At 44.1% G+C, this 19,211-nt stretch overlaps 1 protein-coding gene across 3 annotated transcripts in view; it reads left to right on the plus strand.

Moving 5' to 3' along the window:
• Nucleotides 1-19,048, plus strand: part of LOC139389706 (ral guanine nucleotide dissociation stimulator-like) — a 30,713-nt gene extending 11,665 nt beyond the window's left edge. For all 3 annotated transcript variants that reach the window (XM_071136607.1, XM_071136606.1, XM_071136605.1), the window contains exons 2-18: nucleotides 4,789-5,093; nucleotides 5,224-5,298; nucleotides 5,436-5,629; nucleotides 5,782-5,906; nucleotides 6,034-6,249; nucleotides 6,361-6,464; nucleotides 6,726-6,810; nucleotides 8,131-8,208; nucleotides 8,368-8,454; nucleotides 8,575-8,607; nucleotides 8,771-8,892; nucleotides 8,994-9,089; nucleotides 10,066-10,270; nucleotides 10,539-10,613; nucleotides 13,026-13,283; nucleotides 13,484-13,598; nucleotides 15,996-19,048. In XM_071136607.1, the coding sequence (XP_070992708.1) occupies nucleotides 4,789-5,093; nucleotides 5,224-5,298; nucleotides 5,436-5,629; nucleotides 5,782-5,906; nucleotides 6,034-6,249; nucleotides 6,361-6,464; nucleotides 6,726-6,810; nucleotides 8,131-8,208; nucleotides 8,368-8,454; nucleotides 8,575-8,607; nucleotides 8,771-8,892; nucleotides 8,994-9,089; nucleotides 10,066-10,270; nucleotides 10,539-10,613; nucleotides 13,026-13,283; nucleotides 13,484-13,598; nucleotides 15,996-16,171 (2,349 nt within the window). In that variant the 3' untranslated portion in view covers nucleotides 16,172-19,048. The remainder of the gene's footprint in view (nucleotides 1-4,788; nucleotides 5,094-5,223; nucleotides 5,299-5,435; nucleotides 5,630-5,781; nucleotides 5,907-6,033; nucleotides 6,250-6,360; nucleotides 6,465-6,725; nucleotides 6,811-8,130; nucleotides 8,209-8,367; nucleotides 8,455-8,574; nucleotides 8,608-8,770; nucleotides 8,893-8,993; nucleotides 9,090-10,065; nucleotides 10,271-10,538; nucleotides 10,614-13,025; nucleotides 13,284-13,483; nucleotides 13,599-15,995) is intronic.
• The last annotated feature ends 163 nt before the right edge of the window (nucleotides 19,049-19,211 follow it).

The raw sequence follows: 19,211 nt of genomic DNA on the forward strand, positions 1-19,211 counted from the left end.
CTCAGTCCATTGAAATTAATTTGACACTTCAGCCAATGGCTGTTGATTACTTTAGGGCCCCTATAGCCCCTGTAACCCACATGCAGTTATATATCCTTGAGCTGAAATGATGGTGTAGTGAGAGTCTGTAAATAACTCGGGTCTATCTCAGGAGTGCTGTGTCACAGGCTTGGCATAAGATTGATACTGTTATGGTCACTCTGTCATCTGAAATATTACATTACTGATAATGGTACAACCAAGGGTAGAGAGGAGGAGCCACTTTGTCTTGTGGATGATGTCCTCACCCTGTATATGTGTGTCCTTCCTTTGGCCATTGTCCATTAGTAATGATTCATAGTCATCTAGCCAATATACTGTTATGATGATAAAGTACTGCACTTTATAGCTAATTGTTTATTTCGGTTTTGAGTTTATTAGGTCAATCAAAGAGATTAAACTGGTGATACTGGCACAAATTCTTCTTGGTAAAAGATGGCGGACCGTCATTGAAAAGTGTTATTGTTAATAATGCAATAATTAAAATATTAGGGCTTAAGAATTTAAAGAGTATTTCCACATATGTGGTAATGAACAAATTGGACATATCATTTGTCAGACAAATAAGTCAATAGCAAATCATACTCTCCCTCCGAATAGTTAATTACATACTTTGTTGTTGTTTTGTGTGGGTTTATGTGTGTGTGTGTGTTTGTGAAAATGCTCTACAAATGTCCTTTTTTTTTAAGGAGACCATTGTTTGTTGGATCTCATCCTGAAGACTGCAGACTGCAGGCGGAAGTTTGACTGAGTACTGTAATGAGAAACTGTAGGTGGATTTGTAGCTCATTTGAATGGAGACGGAAAGGAAGGGAAAGGGAGAGGAAGAGGGACAGCGAGTGAAAGAGAGGGAGAGTGGCATTGAGGTTCAGGAAGGTGGAATGAAAGAAACAGACAGTGTCTGGAATGTTTAGGCCTGCATCCTGGAATATAACTTTATTCCAAGTTTTTGAAACGTAATACCAAGTAAGTAGTTGTCTTTGACTTACTTCCAAACATGAATTCCTACTTATGTCCCAAACCGTAGGCTACTAATGTTATAGCAAGGATGTAGGCCTTGTTCTGTCTGACTATTCCAAATATCATTTTTGTGGATACAGCTCCTGATATGATTTCACATAGAACAAAGAACATTCTGAACATTCAACTCTCTTGTGCTCACAGGCCCTCTCTTAAAGAACAGCACTCAAAAGAAAATGAGTAAGACAAGCAGATAATGCACACTCGCATTTTACCCTTCCACACTAAGTTTTGTGTAAATCATAAACTGATGTCTACGGGACATTTTCTGCTCAGTTTGTGTCATTTGTGTGTATATTTGTGTTTATAGTTGAGATAATCCAGACTTTTCTCTAGAAAAAGTGATCCTAAGCTGTACATGATCTCATTGGCTTTCAACAGTCATTGTGTGTGAGCGGAAGCTGCTGCCTGTGCTAGAGGGTCACTGTTGGACTGCACTATTGTTTGTGTTGTGTATTTGTTGACTTTATTTCGGAGTAGATCTCTTTCTGGTGGGGACTTTCTATGGGTCAGTTCCCTGAACAACTGGAGGAGAGGATGATTATGAAACCAGCTGTGAATTTGCCAACCATTTCCCAATAGCCAACACTATCAACAAACTACCGAAATACAATTATAAAAAGTAGATTGTTATAGCGATGCTATGTGCATTAGCTGTAATTGTGCCATGTGACAATGTGTATTCAGGCACATGTAAAAGACGGATTATCTGCAACTGTTGGCTGAAGGATGGAGGTCTCTGTTGGCACTAGCTCAGAGTCCAAAGATCAATGCTTTGTTTATGTTGTCATTGTGGCTACAGCCTCGCTACATGCTATTCATAAGGTTTCTAAATGACTGAAACTAACACATCCAGATAGAATTTTTTTTATAGATGGGATGCATGGTACACACTGTAGGTGAGACCATGAATATGACCACTCATTGTCGACTTGCATTGACAGAGGAAGTTCCCCATTGACGTTTTCATTCGGACACAGTCTTGCATAAAAAGCGAGCTTGCAAAACAGAACCCATTCAAATGTTGCAGTTGTCGTGGTTACAGTGAGGTTCCTGGCCTGTCAAGTCAAGACTAGTTTTCATTCTTTCATTTTTGATGGACTTTCCAGTTAGAATTCGCTTTCCGATAAACTGATGACTTGTTTAAAAGGAGACTCTTCCCCACGTGAGTTTCGTTTCCTTTCTTCCCTATTAGAGATTCACACCACTGTCTAGTATCTAGTCATCATCACACCCTTGTGACAGCAGCACCTGTTTGTCATAATGAGGAAGTTTACTTCTAGAATGCATGGTGCCACTCTATTAGTGTGTGCTCAAGTACAACACTTGATCAAATCAACTCCAGATCCAACACTTAATCCAAAATGAACTCAAGTAGGCCTATCAACACTTGATAAAAAATCAGCACTAATAAAATTATCATATGAACGAGTACTCACAGAATAATGAAAATCTGTCAATGAGATGGTGCGTGACAAAGGTCTTCGTAGTTTATTTGAATCTGATGGTGAACAGATGTAGGATCTTAATTTGATCACCTTGTTGCAGGATAACTTTATGGCAATGCAGGACATTTAAAAGGTGTAATGCATTTGAGATTTTAAAATGATTCTGAAGTTTGTAATTTCCACTTTGAAATTTCAGGCTTGATTTTTCCTTCAACCCCTACAAAAAAAATGTCCATTCATTATAAACCACATAATAATGAACATTTCCTGTTGCTGCAGGATTATTTTCATGCTGTAGCAAACTGGCTCGGATTAAGATCCTACATCTATATATTGTATGTTTGTGATGGTGGCTCCTTTTGTGTTAGAACAACAGAAAGTGGAATTGAGACCAAAGGCACACTACTAGGGCTACCCATGACACCTCTGTCGCTGACTAAGCTATGAGTCAGGCAGAGAGGGAATATGACTGGTTAAGGATAAATGGGGGAAGCTGTTTTCTCTTACGTATATGTCTGTTTCCTGGCCCTACTTATGCCCTGTTCCTGTGGCTCTTTGGGAGTTTCCTCTGGTTTCCATGGAAACCTGGTCTCTGGAGAGTCCCCTGACCTTTCTGCAGTTGTAAATAGGTCCTGTGTGGCACAGCCATACCACAGGCAGCCACAGTTCATCACTGTATACACATACACAGACTACACAAATAGAGTTTTCCACACAAACCTAATCTTATCTAAACCCTTTAATCTACATTTACATTAGGATTATGGTTTCTTTCTCCTTTTCATTCTTTCATTATTCAAGACCTGGTGAATCTGAATAGCACTGATTTGAGGCCTTGCTCCATGAACCTAGAGAGGTTGCCATTATGTTAATTAAGAGCAGGGCTGTGTTCAGATGGGTTTAGATTGATAGGCCAGCAGCATTTCTGTATGGCTCAGATGATAAGGGCTACTCTCACTGACAAGTCCAGTGCTGGTGTGCTCAGCCTCTGCCATACAAGGGAAAGGAGGATACCTAGTCAGTTGCACAACTGAATGCATTCAACTGAAATGTGTCTTCCGCATTTAACACAACCCCTCTGAATCAGAGAGGTATGGAGGGCTGCCTTAATCGACATCCGCGTCATCGGCGCCTGGGGAACAGTGGGTTAAGTGCCTTGCTCAGGGGCAGAGCAACAGATTTATACCTTGTCATCTCGGGGATTCGATCCAGCAACCTTTCGGTTACTGGCCCAACGCTCTAACCACTAGGCTACAAACATGTAAAAAAAAATGATTTGTAACAACAAACAGTAAAAATAGGTTGCATCATTGATAGTATGAATATAGCACTTGAAATGGAAATGCAGCTGCTCCACTCCATGGAAACCAAGCAAAACAGAGCAGCTGTGTGATTGAAGGTGAGAGAGTACAGAGTAGGCTACGACTAACAGCAGATGTCCTGAGGGAGAAGCTGCTGTATACCCAGCTACTGAAAGGTTCTGATGAATAGTGTGTGACAGATACACAAGTAAGGGTATGACTGATGTCTGTGGCATGCTAGATTACTGTACATACCAGTCCCCCATAGAGGTCGGAAGCCAAAAAAGTGATTAAACTGATGTTGCTTGGCTATCTGGGCCAAGTGCCTGGGATGCTCACTGTAAAGTCCTGTAATGGAAATGTATTCTGCTACATGTACTGGTTATGTCAGACTGTGTGCGTTTAAATGACCATTACTGTTTACAACATTCTGTGTTGGAGAGCTGGAGAGAAAAAAACGAATGGTGACAACAATCAACAACAGTGAACTGTTTTATGGCCTCTTTCATTGGGCTTCTACACCTGCATTGCTGGCTGTTTGGGCTTTGAGGCTGAGTTTCTATACAGCACTTTGTGACATCAGCTGATGTAAGAAGGGCTTTATAAATACATTTGATTGTTAGTTCCTTGTTTGTAAAGCAGGGCTCTGTTGTTGGGCTGTGTATCTATAGCAACCTCTGTTTGCTGAACAGTATTGTTATTTATGCATATACCCCAGTGGAGGCTGCTGAGGGGAGGACGGCTCATAATACTGGCTGGAATGGAGTTAATGGAATGGTATCAAACACATCAAACTGGTGGTTTCTATGTGGTTGATGCCATTCCATTGACTCCATTCCAGCCAGTATTATGAGCCGACCTCTCCTCGGCAGCCTCCACTGTGAGTGATAGAGAGAGGGAGAGAGAGAGAGAGCAAAGGCCCGATCTCAAAAGTTGCTTGTGTATTTCCAACATTTTGCTGTCTTTTTTTCCCCCTGTAGAGCTCGACACAGGAGATCGGAGAGGAGGTGGAGGAGGGGGCAGTCTTCACCATCACCCTGAGGAAAGTGCAGCTGCACCAGTCGGCCAGTAAAGGGCAGCGATGGCTGGGGGTGGAGACAGACTCTGCACTCAGCCTGTATGAGACATGTAAAGTACGCACCATTAAGGCTGGTACGCTGGAGAGGCTGGTAGAATACATGGTGTCAGCGTTCAGGGGTAAGGACTCCACCTACGTCACCATCTTCCTCTGCACCTACCGCTCCTTCGCCACCACCCAGCAGGTGCTGGGCCTCCTACTCAACAGGTACAGAGCCTGTCGGCTATGAAGCTAAAACCACACCTGCAGGTGTACACACAAACACACACAAACTAACACAGTGTACGTGTCAGTTCCCTGTGTAGAACGTTGACAGATGTTGTCCTTCATGTCTTAGGTATGCCAAGTTTCAGAACCAGCCTGGTATAGACTTACACAGACACACTCAGGAGGACCACACAGAGATCAGACAGTAAGTATCTGGGGAGACCAGCGTGTTCAAACAGTTTGTTCTTTCAGAATTCTAATGTACCACTGGTGCTCTTCCCTCTCTGTCATCTGCATGTCTCCTCATTCCCTGCCTCTTCCCATCCGGGTTGTGTCTTGCAGCAATGTGTCGTCCATCCTGGGGGCGTGGCTGGACCAGTACTCAGAGGACTTCTGGAGTCCTCCACAGTATAGCTGTCTACACCACCTGATGTCCTACCTGCACCAACACTTCCCTGGCTCCGACCTGGAGCGCCGTGCACTCAACCTGCTGGCCCTCTTCCACCGCAGGCATCGGTGTGAGCCGGACCTTAACGGTAAGAGCCAGGATAGGGTTAAACTGGTCTGTGTCTCAGAGATATCAGGGATGATGGGGATGCTGATGCTTATTAAGGGCCTGTGGTGAACTGGTAAAATAGACGGTCATTTAGGCAGTCTGATTATTATCTCAGCTGTGTTTTCTTTACAGTGGAGCAGGTTGGCTGTCCGTTCGCCACGCAGGAAGAGAGTGTCTTTGAGGACGAGCTTCCTGCCCTGAACTTACTGTCCTTTGACCCCATCATGGTTGCTGAGCAGTTCACACTCATGGATGCGGTGAGACATTCCCCTCTTAATTTGAACTTGCTGTTCGAGTTCAAGTTACTTCAATTTTGTCTTCTTTGTGCTCACCCTTTACTTACCCTTACCTTCTCTCTCCCTCCCCCCTGACGTCATCCTGTAGGATCTGTTCAAGAAGGTGGTCCCCTACCACTGCCTGGGGGGAATCTGGTCCCAGCGGGATAAGAAGGGGAAGGAGCACCTGGCCCCCACCATTCGGGCCACTGTGGCCCAGTTCAACAGTGTCACCAACTGTGTCATCACCACCTGCCTCAGCAACCCCTGTCTGAAGCCCACCCAGCGGGCCAGACTGGTGGAGCGCTGGATAGAGGTGGCCAGGGTAAGGCATTAGACCCACTCTCTGGCTCAATCACTCAACAGTTAGTTTCATGTGTAGGTCATTGGTCATGTCTGTTTTTGTCACTCCATGGGTTCTTTCTGTTGTGTTTAGGAATGTCGGATCCTCAAGAACTTCTCATCTCTGAGAGCTATCCTCTCTGCTCTGCAGTGTAACTCTCTCCACCGACTCAAGAGGACCTGGGATGAGGTGTCTAGGTGAGACAGGGGATCAGCGACAGAGGGATAACAGTTGGGTTGGAGGGTGTACTATTAGATTATGAATTGAACCAGGGGGGTTTCATGGTCAAGTTCCCCAACCACCAAAGAAAACATCATTGGTGACATGGGTTTATGGTTGGGTTGATGGTAGAAGTTCAAATGTAATTTATAGTTTTTTTGCAGTGGTGGTTTAGGTTTGTCTTTGCCACTGAGATTTCAGGTTCCTCTTTTGACCTATTTGACTTATTCTGCCAACAGAGAGAATTTCCGCACCTTCCGTGAGCTGTCAGAAATCTTCTCGGATGACAACAACTACTCTCTAAGCCGAGAGCTGCTGGTCAAGGTGGGTCAATGATCAGAGGTAGAAGCGTGGATGTCGAAACGATTGTGTGCATAAATGACCCAAATGTTAATCAGCACTTAGTAGATCTTTTAGGATAGGGACTGCATAAACAGGATGTGGTTGTGTCAAAAGTGGGGGTTGACAACTTAGTAGTTGACAGGAAATGTGGCTGGCTGACCCATTACTGCTTTATTGGCCCTCATCTCTATCTGTACAGCTGGGTCTCCATAGCATCCTGAAAATGAATAGACAAACTAGCTAACACCTTGTCTCCTCTCAGTTGCTAGCTCATTTATCATTCATCATGAGTTGTACAACACTGTATAGAATCTTACCTTGTAGTGTTCCCTCTAAAGTGTATCAGATCCACCAGTGCAAGTATCAGTGTGTTTGTGTTTCGAGAGGACTTGCTATGCCTAACCGCATGCCTGCAGAAGAAGAGCGTGTCACCAGTAGTCGTTCATATTTGACTCTTTCAACACGAGGCTCAGTGCTTCTACCAGGACTAGAGGCAGGTCATATTCTCTTTGATGAAGATCACAGAGGATTAGATAGCAGACAACATATTCAGTTATATCTGAATCCTCCAAGAGAAACATATTTAGTCTGCTCACCTGAATACATTCCTACACAAAGAAATAGGACGTGCCCTCGTCGTTGTTATGCCAATTTAGCATAAGTTACTCTTTAACTGCCAGCATATTCTTTCACTGGTGAAATGGGGAAATTACTTTGATGTCAAACAAAGCAATTATGATTGGAAAAAGCAGAGGGTTTCTCCAACAGGTATTCCTATCCACATTCCTAGGCTATTAGGCTTGTAAATGAATTGGCCCTAACATTGAAGCCTGGGGTGCTTGTTGACGTACATTGGCTGTGAATTGACAGAGGAAACCTGTGCTTGCTCAGAGGGAATCCCCGCTGACGTCATAGGCAGTTGGCAAGTACAGATAAGAGCACCACCCTAATGAGGCATGTGCCTGTAAGGGATATCCCAAGGCGTTGTCCTGCTTACCTCTGCTCCCACTAACCACTACTACTCTATCTATCTGGGCCAGCCCAACCAGGCCTGTGTAGGATTGCAAGCTCTCATTACCTGGGGTGAAGAATCACTCTGGTTTGCACCATTCACAGAAACGTGAGAGTTAACTCGACAGTGCCCATACTGCACCCTCTCATATATTTGTGAATTAGTTAAGCCCTGTCCGTCTACTCTTCTGAAATTGAATCATGGCCAATACCAGTTATGTTTCCCATTTGGTTTTTGCACTATTCTAGGCAGTTTTGTAAAACCAGATTCTCCTCCCTCTCTTTCTGCAGGAGGGCACCTCCAAATTTGCCACCCTGGAGATGAACCCTAAACGAGCACAGAGGAGACACCAGCAGCAGAGAGACTTGGTGAGTCGAGATGTTTTTTTTAAACATGAAATACCAAAGTCAACCACTTTATGCTGTTATTGTGTTCATAGCGCCATCTAGTGGTTAGATGAGTGTTATTGCTCCTGTGGTCACTGCTCTCTCTGATAACTCCTCTCTCTGACTCTGTCTCTGTCCCAGGGGGTGATGCAGGGGACCATTCCTTACCTGGGCACCTTCCTCACTGACCTGGTCATGATGGACACGGCTATGAAAGACTTCACCGAGGTGAGAGTCTATCTCTATCTATCTCTGGATCCTGTAGCCTCTTCAGTCCACTTGTTAAGTCTCTGTTTATAGCAACATGAATAGTGCCCACATCTAATTGTTCTTTGTTCTCTATTCCAGAGTGGACTTATCAACTTTGAGAAGCGACGAAAGGTAAATTAAATTCATATGTACCTATGAAAAATAGGTGTTGGTAAACAGGGAGACACCCTGGTATTATGGTTGTGGCCCACCAGAGGTGACTGGCAGAGACTCACCTCCCCCCTCTCTCTCTCTCTCTCTCTCTCTCTCTCTCTCTCTCTCTCTCTCTCTGCAGGAGTTTGAGGTGATAGCTCAGATTAAGCTTCTGCAGTTGGCGTCCAACAACTACAGTTTCACCCAGGACAGCCTCTTCAGGGATTGGTTCTCAGAAGTGGAGAGACTCAGTGAGACAGAGAGGTGAGGAGAGGCCTAAGGATTTTTTTAATGAAATGTCAAATGAAAAGAATCAAGTCTATATGGCCATACAGTGTTGTCATTTCCATTCCTTTTCTCCACAGCTACACTCTGTCCTGTGAGATTGAACCGCTGTCTGAGTCTGCCAGCAACACTCTCAGAGCCAAGAAGAACGGGGGCATCATGAAACGCTGGAGCGAGTAAGTCCCATATAGTATAGACAACTTTTCACACTATCCCTAAATGTATTATACACTGAACAAAAATATGAACGCAACATGTAAAGTGTTGGTTCCATGTTTCATGAGCTGAAATAAAAGATTACAGAAATGTTCCATACATGGTAGTGAGCATTTCTCCTTTGCCAAGATAATCCATCCACCTGACACCTCAAGAAGCTGATGAAACAACGTGATCAGTACACAGGTGCTCCTTGTGCTGTACACAACAAAAGGCCACTCTAAAATGTGCAGTTTTGTCACACAACACAATGCAATTGGAATGCTGAATGCAGGAATGTCCACCAGAGCTGTTGCCAGATAATTGAATGTTAATTTCTCTACCATAAGCCGCCTCCAACGTCGTTTTAGAGAAATTTGCCGTTTGTCCAACTGGCCTCACAATGTCCCAGTTCCTCCATGGCCTGCATACTCACCAGACATGTCACCAATTGAGCATGTGTGGGATGCTCTGGATCGACATGTACAACAGCGTGTTCCAGTTCCCGCCAAAATCCAGCAACTTCACATAGCCATTGAAGAGGACTGAGACAACATTCCACAGGCCACAATCAACAGCCTAATCAACTCTCAACTCTAAGAGATGTCACACTGCATGAGGCAAATGGTGGTCACACCAGATACTGACTGGTTTTCTGATCCACCCCCCTACCTTTTTTTAAAGGTATCTGTGACTAACAAATATTTTATTCCCAGCTGTGAAATCCAGAGATTAGGGCCTAATGAATTTATTTCAATTGACAGATTTGCATGAACTGTAACTCAGTAAAAATCTTTGAAATTGTTGCATGTCGCGTTTATATTTTTGTTCAGTGTAGTTGGAAATTAGTATTGACATTTTTAGCGTACATCCTTACCCGTTGTTTTCCATTGTGTACAGTCTGATCTTTTTAGAGGTCCGGCTCTTATACGTCTCTGTGTTTTCCTCCATCTCCAGTCGCCAGTTAACTGAGGCCAGCTGCAGCAGTGCAGGAAGCTCCCACTCCAAGTCGTTTGACCAGTCCCACTTCAGACTGTACCAGGGAGGGGGAGTTGATAGTGGGGACACCCTCAGCGTCACCTCAGCCGGCTCCAGCGGCTCTGACCTGGAGGATGTCAACTCCAGCTTCCTGTCGGACTCACCGGACGCCCAAGAGAGAAAGGTGAGGAGGCGGACCATGGTCACATGGGGGGGAGGAGAACACTCCCACCAGATGCAGAGGCATTTCATCATGCCGCACACATCCATCTTGATTTTTTTTTCTGAGATACTGAAATTACAGCATCACTGCAGCAATTTCAGTCCTGACATCGTCATGTCTTTGAATGAATGTTCTATAATGATTAAGGGCCATGTGAATTGACACTGCCCCATGTACTTACTTTACCGGTCAGACTTTTGGCTAACTGTGGCTGTGATTCCCTCTATAGAGCTCTACATCCTCAGTAAAACATTCAGCCTCTGCTTTGGGGAAAGAGTGGCAGACTCCTGATCCCAACTTCACGGTACTTCCACTCAGCAACCTTTTCTTTCTAACCCTCTCACTCTAACACGAGGGGGTTTCTTATTTCTAACCCTCTCACTCTCACTCTAGGGGGTTTCTTCTTCCTAACCCTCTCACTCTAACACGAGGGGGGTTTCTTCTTTCTAACCCTCTCACTCTAACACGAGGGGGTTTCTTCTTCCTAACCCTCTCACTCTAACACGAGGGGGGTTTCTTCTTTCTAACCCTCTCACTCTAACACAGGGGGTTTCTTCTTTCTAACCCTCTCACTCTCACACGAGGGGGTTTCTTCTTTCTAACCCTCTCACTCTAACACGAGGGGGGTTTCTTCTTTCTAATCCTCTCACTCTAACACTAGGGGGGTTTCTTCTTTCTAACCCTCTCACTCTAACACTAGGGGGTTTCTTCTTTCTAACCCTCTCACTCTAACACGAGGGGGTTTCTTCTTTCTAACCCTCTCACTCTAACACTAGGGGGTTTCTTTTTTCTAACCCTCTCACTCTCACTCTAGGGGGTTTCTTTTTTCTAACCCTCTCACTCTCACACTAGGGGGTTTCTTCTTTCTAATCCTCTCACTCTAACACGAGGGGGTTTCTTCTTTCTAACCCTCTCACTCTAACACTAGGGGGTTTCTTTTTTCTAACCCTCTCACTCTCACTCTAGGGGGTTTCTTTTTTCTAACCCTCTCACTCTAACACGAGGGGGGTTTCTTCTTTCTAATCCTCTCACTCTAACACGAGGGGGTTTCTTCTTTCTAACCCTCTCACTCTAACACAAAGGGGGTTTTCTTCTTTCTAATCCTCTCACTCTAACACTAGGGGGTTTCTTCTTCCTAACCCTCTCACTCTAACACGAGGGGGGTTTCTTCTTTCTAATCCTCTCACTCTAACACTAGGGGGTTTCTTCTTTCTAACCCTCTCACTCTCGCACAAGGGGGTTTCTTTTTTCTAACCCTCTCACTCTAACACTAGGGGGGTTTCTTCTTTCTAACCCTCTCACTCTAACACTAGGGGGTTTCTTCTTTCTAACCCTCTCACTCTCGCACGAGGGGGTTTCTTTTTTCTAACCCTCTCACTCTAACACGAGGGGGTTTCTTCTTTATAACCCTCTCACTCTCACACGAGGGGGGTTTCTTCTTTCTAACCCTCTCACTCTCACACGAGGGGGTTTCTTCTTTCTAACCCTCTCACTCTAACACTAGGGGGTTTCTTCTTTCTAACCCTCTCACTCTCGCACGAGGGGGTTTCTTTTTCCTCTAACCCTCTCACTCTAACACGAGGGGGTTTCTTCTTTATAACCCTCTCACTCTCACACGAGGGGGGTTTCTCTCTTTTCTTCTTTCTAACCCTAACCCTCTCACTCTCACACGAGGGGGTTTCTTCTTTCTAATCCTCTCACTCTAACACTAGGGGGGTTTCTTCTTTCTAATCCTCTCACTCTAACACGAGGGGGTTTCTTCTTTCTAATCCTCTCACTCTCGCTCTAGGGGGTTTCTTTTTTCTAACCCTCTCACTCTAACACTAGGGGGGTTTCTTCTTCCTAACCCTCTCACTCTCACTCTAGGGGGTTTCTTCTTTCTAACCCTCTCACTCTAACACGAGGGGGTTTCTTCTTTCTAACCCTCTCACTCTAACACGAGGGGGTTTCTTTTTTCTAACCCTCTCACTCTAACACAAAGGGGGTTTCTTCTTTCTAACCCTCTCACTCTAACACTAGGGGGTTTCTTCTTCCTAACCCTCTCACTCTCGCACGAGGGGGTTTCTTTTTTCTAACCCTCTCACTCTCACACTAGGGGGGTTTCTTCTTTCTAACCCTCTCAGTCTAACACTAGGGGGTTTCTTCTTCCTAACCCTCTCACTCTCGCACGAGGGGGTTTCTTTTTTCTAACCCTCTCACTCTCACTCTAGGGGGTTTCTTCTTCCTAACCCTCTCACTCTAACACGAGGGGGTTTCTTCTTTCTAACCCTCTCACTCTAACACGAGGGGGTTTCTTTTTTCTAACCCTCTCACTCTAACACAAAGGGGGTTTCTTCTTTCTAACCCTCTCACTCTAACACTAGGGGGTTTCTTCTTCCTAACCCTCTCACTCTCGCACGAGGGGGTTTCTTTTTTCTAACCCTCTCACTCTCACACTAGGGGGGTTTCTTCTTTCTAACCCTCTCACTCTAACACTAGGGGGTTTCTTCTTCCTAACCCTCTCACTCTCGCACGAGGGGGTTTCTTTTTTCTAACCTCATTACCGTCTCATCACAGACATTACTTCTCAGCTTCTCACCCTCATTATCTTTATACTTACGACTCATACTTTCACATTTCGCATTGTATTTGTTAATTGCAGCATGCCACTCTGCAACAGAAGCTTGTTCTGTGGACTGTAAATGGTTGTAATCGATCTCACTCTCTTTTTCTCTAGTTTTGGGAGTCCACCTCCCTGTCATCTCTAGACACCTCAGGGATGGGTTCCGGTTCAGGCTCCAGCAGTGCTTCGTCCTCCTCGGTGTCCTCCTCCACTCCTCTCCCAGGCGCCTCCCACTCCCACAAGCGCTCAGTCTCAGCCGTATCCTGCTACTCCACCCTTTCCCTGCCCCGCTACAACCAGCAGGTGGATGACTGCTGCATCATCAGAGTCAGCCTGGAGGTGGACAACGGCAACATGTACAAGAGCATCCTGGTAAGACCAAGGAGGAGGAGCAGGAGAGAGTTATTTGATATTGATAGATTAATTTCTTGTGAAATGTTTTCCTTGTGGAAAATGTTAATTGTTAGCAGAGGGCGGTTGATTCAATTAACAATGTCTGAGCCAGAGAAGAGATTTCAGGCACATCAGTTTTATATGTCAACTAAAAATGTGTTCTTTATCTCCTGGTGCAGGTGACCAGTCAGGACAAGACGCCAGCAGTCATCAGGAAAGCCATGGTGAAACACAACCTGGAGCGAGAGAAAGCTGAGGACTATGAGCTGATGCAGAAAATCTCTGAAGAAAAAGGTAATATGATAATTTACCAAAAATATGTTAAAGGCCCAAAAACTTGATTTCCTGTGCTTTACATTTCCACAATATGAGGTTGGAATAATACTGTGAAATGATGAAAATTATAATAATGCCCATTTAGTGTAAGAGCTGGTTGGAGTTTTGGCCTGCCTGGTGACATCACCAGGGGGTAAATTAGTTAATGGACCAATAAAAAAGAGTTCCAAACTGCTCTGCCAATAACAGCTGGTTTACTGTTTTCCCCTCCCCACTCAGACCAAGCAGTTACAAGCATTTTGCTACACCCTGCAATAACATCTGCTAAACACATGTATGTGACCAATAAAATTTGATTTGATCCCTCCCAGACAGTCCTAGCAAAATTCTTCCTTGAGAAATGTCTCTTTGCTAATAAGCTATTTTTGTTTCTCTTTGACCATTTTAATTGAAAACAATCACAGTAAGGTACTTAATTGCTATCCCTTCTTAAGAAAAAAGAAATACGTTCATAAAATAGTTCGTAAGTGCAATTCCTCAACAATATCTTAAGATTTAATGATTTTCTTACGAACTTCTCAAATATCTTCTTACAAATCTTAAGATGTTTGTTGCTAGGCAACTGATTTAGATTGCGATCTAGCTAGCAATGGCAATTATGTTAGCATATTTCTTACAGAGACTACCGTTCTAAAACATGTTCTTGGGTTTAAAATAATCAATACGGAAACTTTCAGATGAAGTTTGTGAGTGAATGTTAAAGCAATGTTCAATTGCTTTTATGAGTTTAGCTATCTTTCCATTAACTATATTTTCAAGAATCAAAATGCTTAACTTTTTACTTAAGGAGAAACATAAGAAGTAGAGCAAGAAAGTTTCCAATAAACTTTTTGAGGAATTTGCTTAAATTTCTTCTTAAATCTATAGTTAAGGAAAAAATGGCAGTCCCGAAGAACCCGACTCAACCTGCTGAGCTACCGTTCAGGTTACACTTAATTAAAAAATCCTAACTACATTCATTGTAAGTACGATGTCCAGTAGAGGTCGATGTTTGAAAGCAGCTTGGAATCTAAGAATGCATTGGAACCACAGCGAAATCAGTGGGATCTCACTTTGTGCAACACCGGTTTGAAAAAACACGTAAGATTCATTGTCGTTGATCACGTGATGATGTTACTTTGAAAATAGTGCCACAGATAGAACAATGAGACAGATATTTCACTGTCTGCAGTGTGATGGTAGTGAGAGGAACCCCAGTGGCCGGCAGTGTGATGGTAGTGAGAGGAACCCCAGTGGCCGGCAGTGTGATGGTAGTGAGAGGAACCCCAGTGGCCGGCAGTGTGATGGTAGTGAGAGGAATCCCAGTGGCCGGCAGTGCGATGGTAGTGAGAGGAACCCCAGTGGCCGGCAGTGCGATGGTAGTGAGAGGAATCCCAGTGGCCGGCAGTGCGATGGTAGTGAGAGGAATCCCAGTGGCAGGCAGTTCAATGGTAGTGAGAGGAACCCCAGTGGCCGGCAGTGCGATGGTAGTGAGAGGAATCCCAGTGGCCGGCAGTGTGATGGTAGTGAAAGGAACCCCAGTGGCCGGCAGTGCGATGGTAGTGAGAGGAACCCCAGTGGCCGGCAGTGCGATGGTAGTGAGAGGAATCCCAGTGGCCGGCAGTGCGATGGTAGTGAGAGGAACCCCGGTGGCCGGCAGTGCGATGGTAGTGAGAGGAACCCCGGTGGCCGGCAGTGCGATGGTAGTGAGAGGAACCCCAGTGGCCGGCAGTGCGATGGTAGTGAGAGGAATCCCAGTGGCCGGCAGTGCGATGGTAGTGAGAGGAACCCCGGTGGCCGGCAGTGGGATGGTAGTGAGAGGAACCCCAGTGGCCGGCAGTGCGATGGTAGTGAGAGGAATCCCAGTGGCAGGCAGTTCAATGGTAGTGAGAGGAACCCTGGTGGCAGGCAGTGGGAGAAGATGGAACGAGATGGATTTTGGACGACATTCTGCAAATTTTCTCATCGATGAAACATTTAATCTCAATGCAGTTTTCAATTCCCAAAACAAAAATACGTAACGAACAGAGTGGACTAAGTTTTGTAGACTTTACCCTTTGCCAAAGTTTTTAAAAATTGCGTTGTTTAGGAGTGCAAATGCGAATTGAGTTATTGCACACGCGCACAAGCGTTCCCTAACGGAAATATGCAAATGATATTGAGATCAAAATGGCTGCATTGGACCTTTCGTTGTCGCCCATATAATACTTTTCATTATCATTCAAACAGATTGTCATTAATAGTATATCCATTTGTTGTTCTTACCACTGACACTTATCTCCATCCATCTTGTATCGTGTCCTAATTTATGAATTACTTACCTGGAAAACAAATGTTTTTACTAACAATATATACACCTCTCCTCTCACCCTATAGAGCTGCGGATCCCAGACAATGCCAACGTTTTCTATGCCATGAACTCTACCGCCAACTATAACTTCGTGCTGAAGAAACGTACCTCATCCAAGACAGGCCGGGCCAAGAGTGTAGCCAGCTCTACGTTGCCCCGCATGAAGCAGAAGGGCCTGAAAATTGCCAAAGGGATCTTCTGAGGGCGAGTGCCCCAACTCTCTGTCAGTCTTCTGGATTAAGGCCCTCTAAATCCACCTACACTAAAGTATCTGAGAACTACACTAGAGATGGAGCCTAGTGAAAAACAAGAACTGTCTGCATGTATCATAAGCAGGCAGCAAAGCAGGAGAAGCAATTACCGGTATCAACACAATTGTGTCCAGACCAGGACTCTCCAGACAAGCCTGAAGAGACTGATGTCTTCTTGGCTCAGGCCTTGATTATTGGGAGCTTAACAATGTGCTGTCCTTAACCCTTCGTGCCTGAGTTTGTGTCAATGGTGTTTACAGATATTTGGAATATCTGGTCATATTAAATACTCTCTCTGACTCTGTGATGATAAGAGGGGTGTTAGTAAATATAGTAAAACAGGAGCACAAGGAACGTACAGAAAACTAAAGTGGCCTGGTGTGATTAGATAGAGAGGTGCTCCTTTGTAAGTTTGAAGAGTTTACTGCAGATGCTGCCATATTGAATATAGGTTCAAGTCTGTGCCCATTTCAGAGCAAACAGGGTGTGAATAGTGTACACTCTATTAAGGGCAGCCAAGAGACACATCTTGTTATATTCAATTATAACCACTACAAGGAAGAAGGATGTAGCAATGGAGCTCAATATGCTCAAAATAAACATTAGAAAGATTACAGAGAGTTAGGTGTAAAATAAGAGAAAAACGTGATAGAGATACAGTATTATGGTATTTAAGAAATGGCCAACTTCACAGCATAATATCAGCATTACTTTGCGATGGTCCTTTATGTTTGGCGATGTTCCCATTACAGTTAGGCCATTGCTTTAGTTGTTTTTGCCACCATTTCCTTTGCTATGGGGCTGCTGCTAAATGTACATTTTCTAAAGGTCAATCATTCACCTTCATTTTTTTTTTTTTACTTTTTGGGGTGAGGACAGGCATGACTTTGGGACTTTCATATGACTGCATGGTATTGAGTATCACTGAGTGATTCAGGGGCTCAGAGGACAGCATTTCATACCGCCCTGTCCCTACTGGACTATCTCTGTATGGAAATCAACGGTTTACATCCCAGTACTGACAGTGGGATAGTGGTATCATGTATAATCTGTAACTGCCTGATGATTCCCCTTATGGCTGCCCAATCATGCAAGAGGAGTTAACAATCCTCGACCTCAAAAGAAAGCAGTGCATCAAACCCCAAACATGCTTCTTCTTACTTACAAGCAGACAAGAGTGGGAGGAATGACACCAACTCTGAAATTATTACAAGCATGCCAGTAGTCTTTTCATGTCATGGAATAGACGACCAAAAAGTTGTCATTTCACTGACATTACATGCCTTTATTGCTCAGTGCTGTATGCTGGTCCCAACCCCTTCAGTTGCTTTTTAAATGTGTCTCCTTTCCTTGATGACCATAGTAGGACCATAGAGATGAGTAATAGCAGCATGGTGGAAACTCCCCCGTGATGTTAAGAGTTCTTTTTGGAGGGACATACATAGCTTAATGATTGGTTATCTCTTCTGGGCTGTGTCACTGAGGGTATTCAATTAATGCTCCGGACTTCCCCGGGTGAACTGGGTTAGCTTTAATTGCATTAGTTTTGTAACCGGGTTGCCTCCTAGGAGTGAGCCATGTACCCCGTTTTGGCCGATGGCGAAGTTGGCTCTAAACAAAAGTGACGTAGGTTAAGCACATGGTTTAATGACTAGGATTCTGTGTTTTCACATGCAGAAGTGATTGCTTTTGATTTAAAAAAGGCTTTAACTGCCTTCCCAATGAAAACTAATTAGAAGATTCAAACATATTTTATGGAAAAAGAGATGTATGTTTCTGAACGATTCATGATGTTGCCTTGTTGACAAATTGACCGAGCGGCACAAATTACAATTCGATTTGAGAAGGGTACTCCTCCCTCACCGCTTTGGCCCATTCACGTCACGGGCCATAGCCTGGTGCACTTAATCGAACTCCCTCACTGTGATTTGCTCCCTTACACTGTGATTGGGTCTTTGCCGATTGCTCCGATTGGCTCTCTTCTATGCAGAGCACTGTGAACACACATTCTCTCTCTGTCTCTCTCTCCATTATGACACAATTACATGGGGAAAACTCAACCCTGACGGAGAATAGATAGAGGTCCATGTGGTGGTCGAAAATATTTCAGGCCATGGAGAAAGGTGGCTGGTTTACCCCTTCCTATATGTACCAAAGAGATGAGTAGAGTGGGTGAGGGAGGGAGGGAGGGAGGGAGGGAGGACGAGGGGTCTGTTACTCTCAAAATACAATGTTTGTTTCATTTCTCTATCACTTGCTTTTTCTCGGGGAAATGGCCATTTCTGAGTGTTATGTTCTGAACACTACAACAACATTCTAAGAACCTCAGATACACTGTTCAAGCCTAGGTGGCAGTGTGGTTATTACTGGTTACCCTTGGAGAAACTGAACCACTTAGCAACAGGAACTAATTTGACTCTTGACATTTTCAAATGGCTCAGTATGTTTTATGCTTTACCTAACTGTGTGTTTACTACCACTTGACTGATCACTGATTGTTTTGTGGTGTTATTCATCATTTACTGGAGTCTGCTTTGCTTTACCTGGAATGACTGGTCCTACTCTGCATATTACTTTGGCAGTATCTATTGCCATTGCCATTATCATAGAGTTAAAAACCTTTATATGTATTTGCAGTGTCTTGTCTCATGAAAATATTAAGATGTCATATGGAATTGTCTTTGTTTATATATTTGTTGACCTGGCATTATTTATTGTTTTGTACAGAGATTTTGCTATGCATTGTACATTATTTCCTCTTACGTAATTATAGATTCATATATATACTCATGTATATACAAATAAACACTTATGTTTACAAAAGTCAATACTCACTAATTTCACTCGTTGTTTTGGTGTAATTTAGTTCAATCAGGTGAGACGAAAGTCCTGCATAGTTACTTTTCATCACTTCCTCCCGAAATCAATAGTGGATCATTTGCTTGCCTGCTGCCTTCCTTGGATGTGGTAGCCGTTTCACAGGCTCCCTCT

The sequence above is a fragment of the Oncorhynchus clarkii genome, chromosome 30, assembly GCF_045791955.1.
Source record: "Oncorhynchus clarkii lewisi isolate Uvic-CL-2024 chromosome 30, UVic_Ocla_1.0, whole genome shotgun sequence".
Taxonomy (NCBI): Eukaryota; Metazoa; Chordata; class Actinopteri; order Salmoniformes; family Salmonidae; genus Oncorhynchus; species Oncorhynchus clarkii.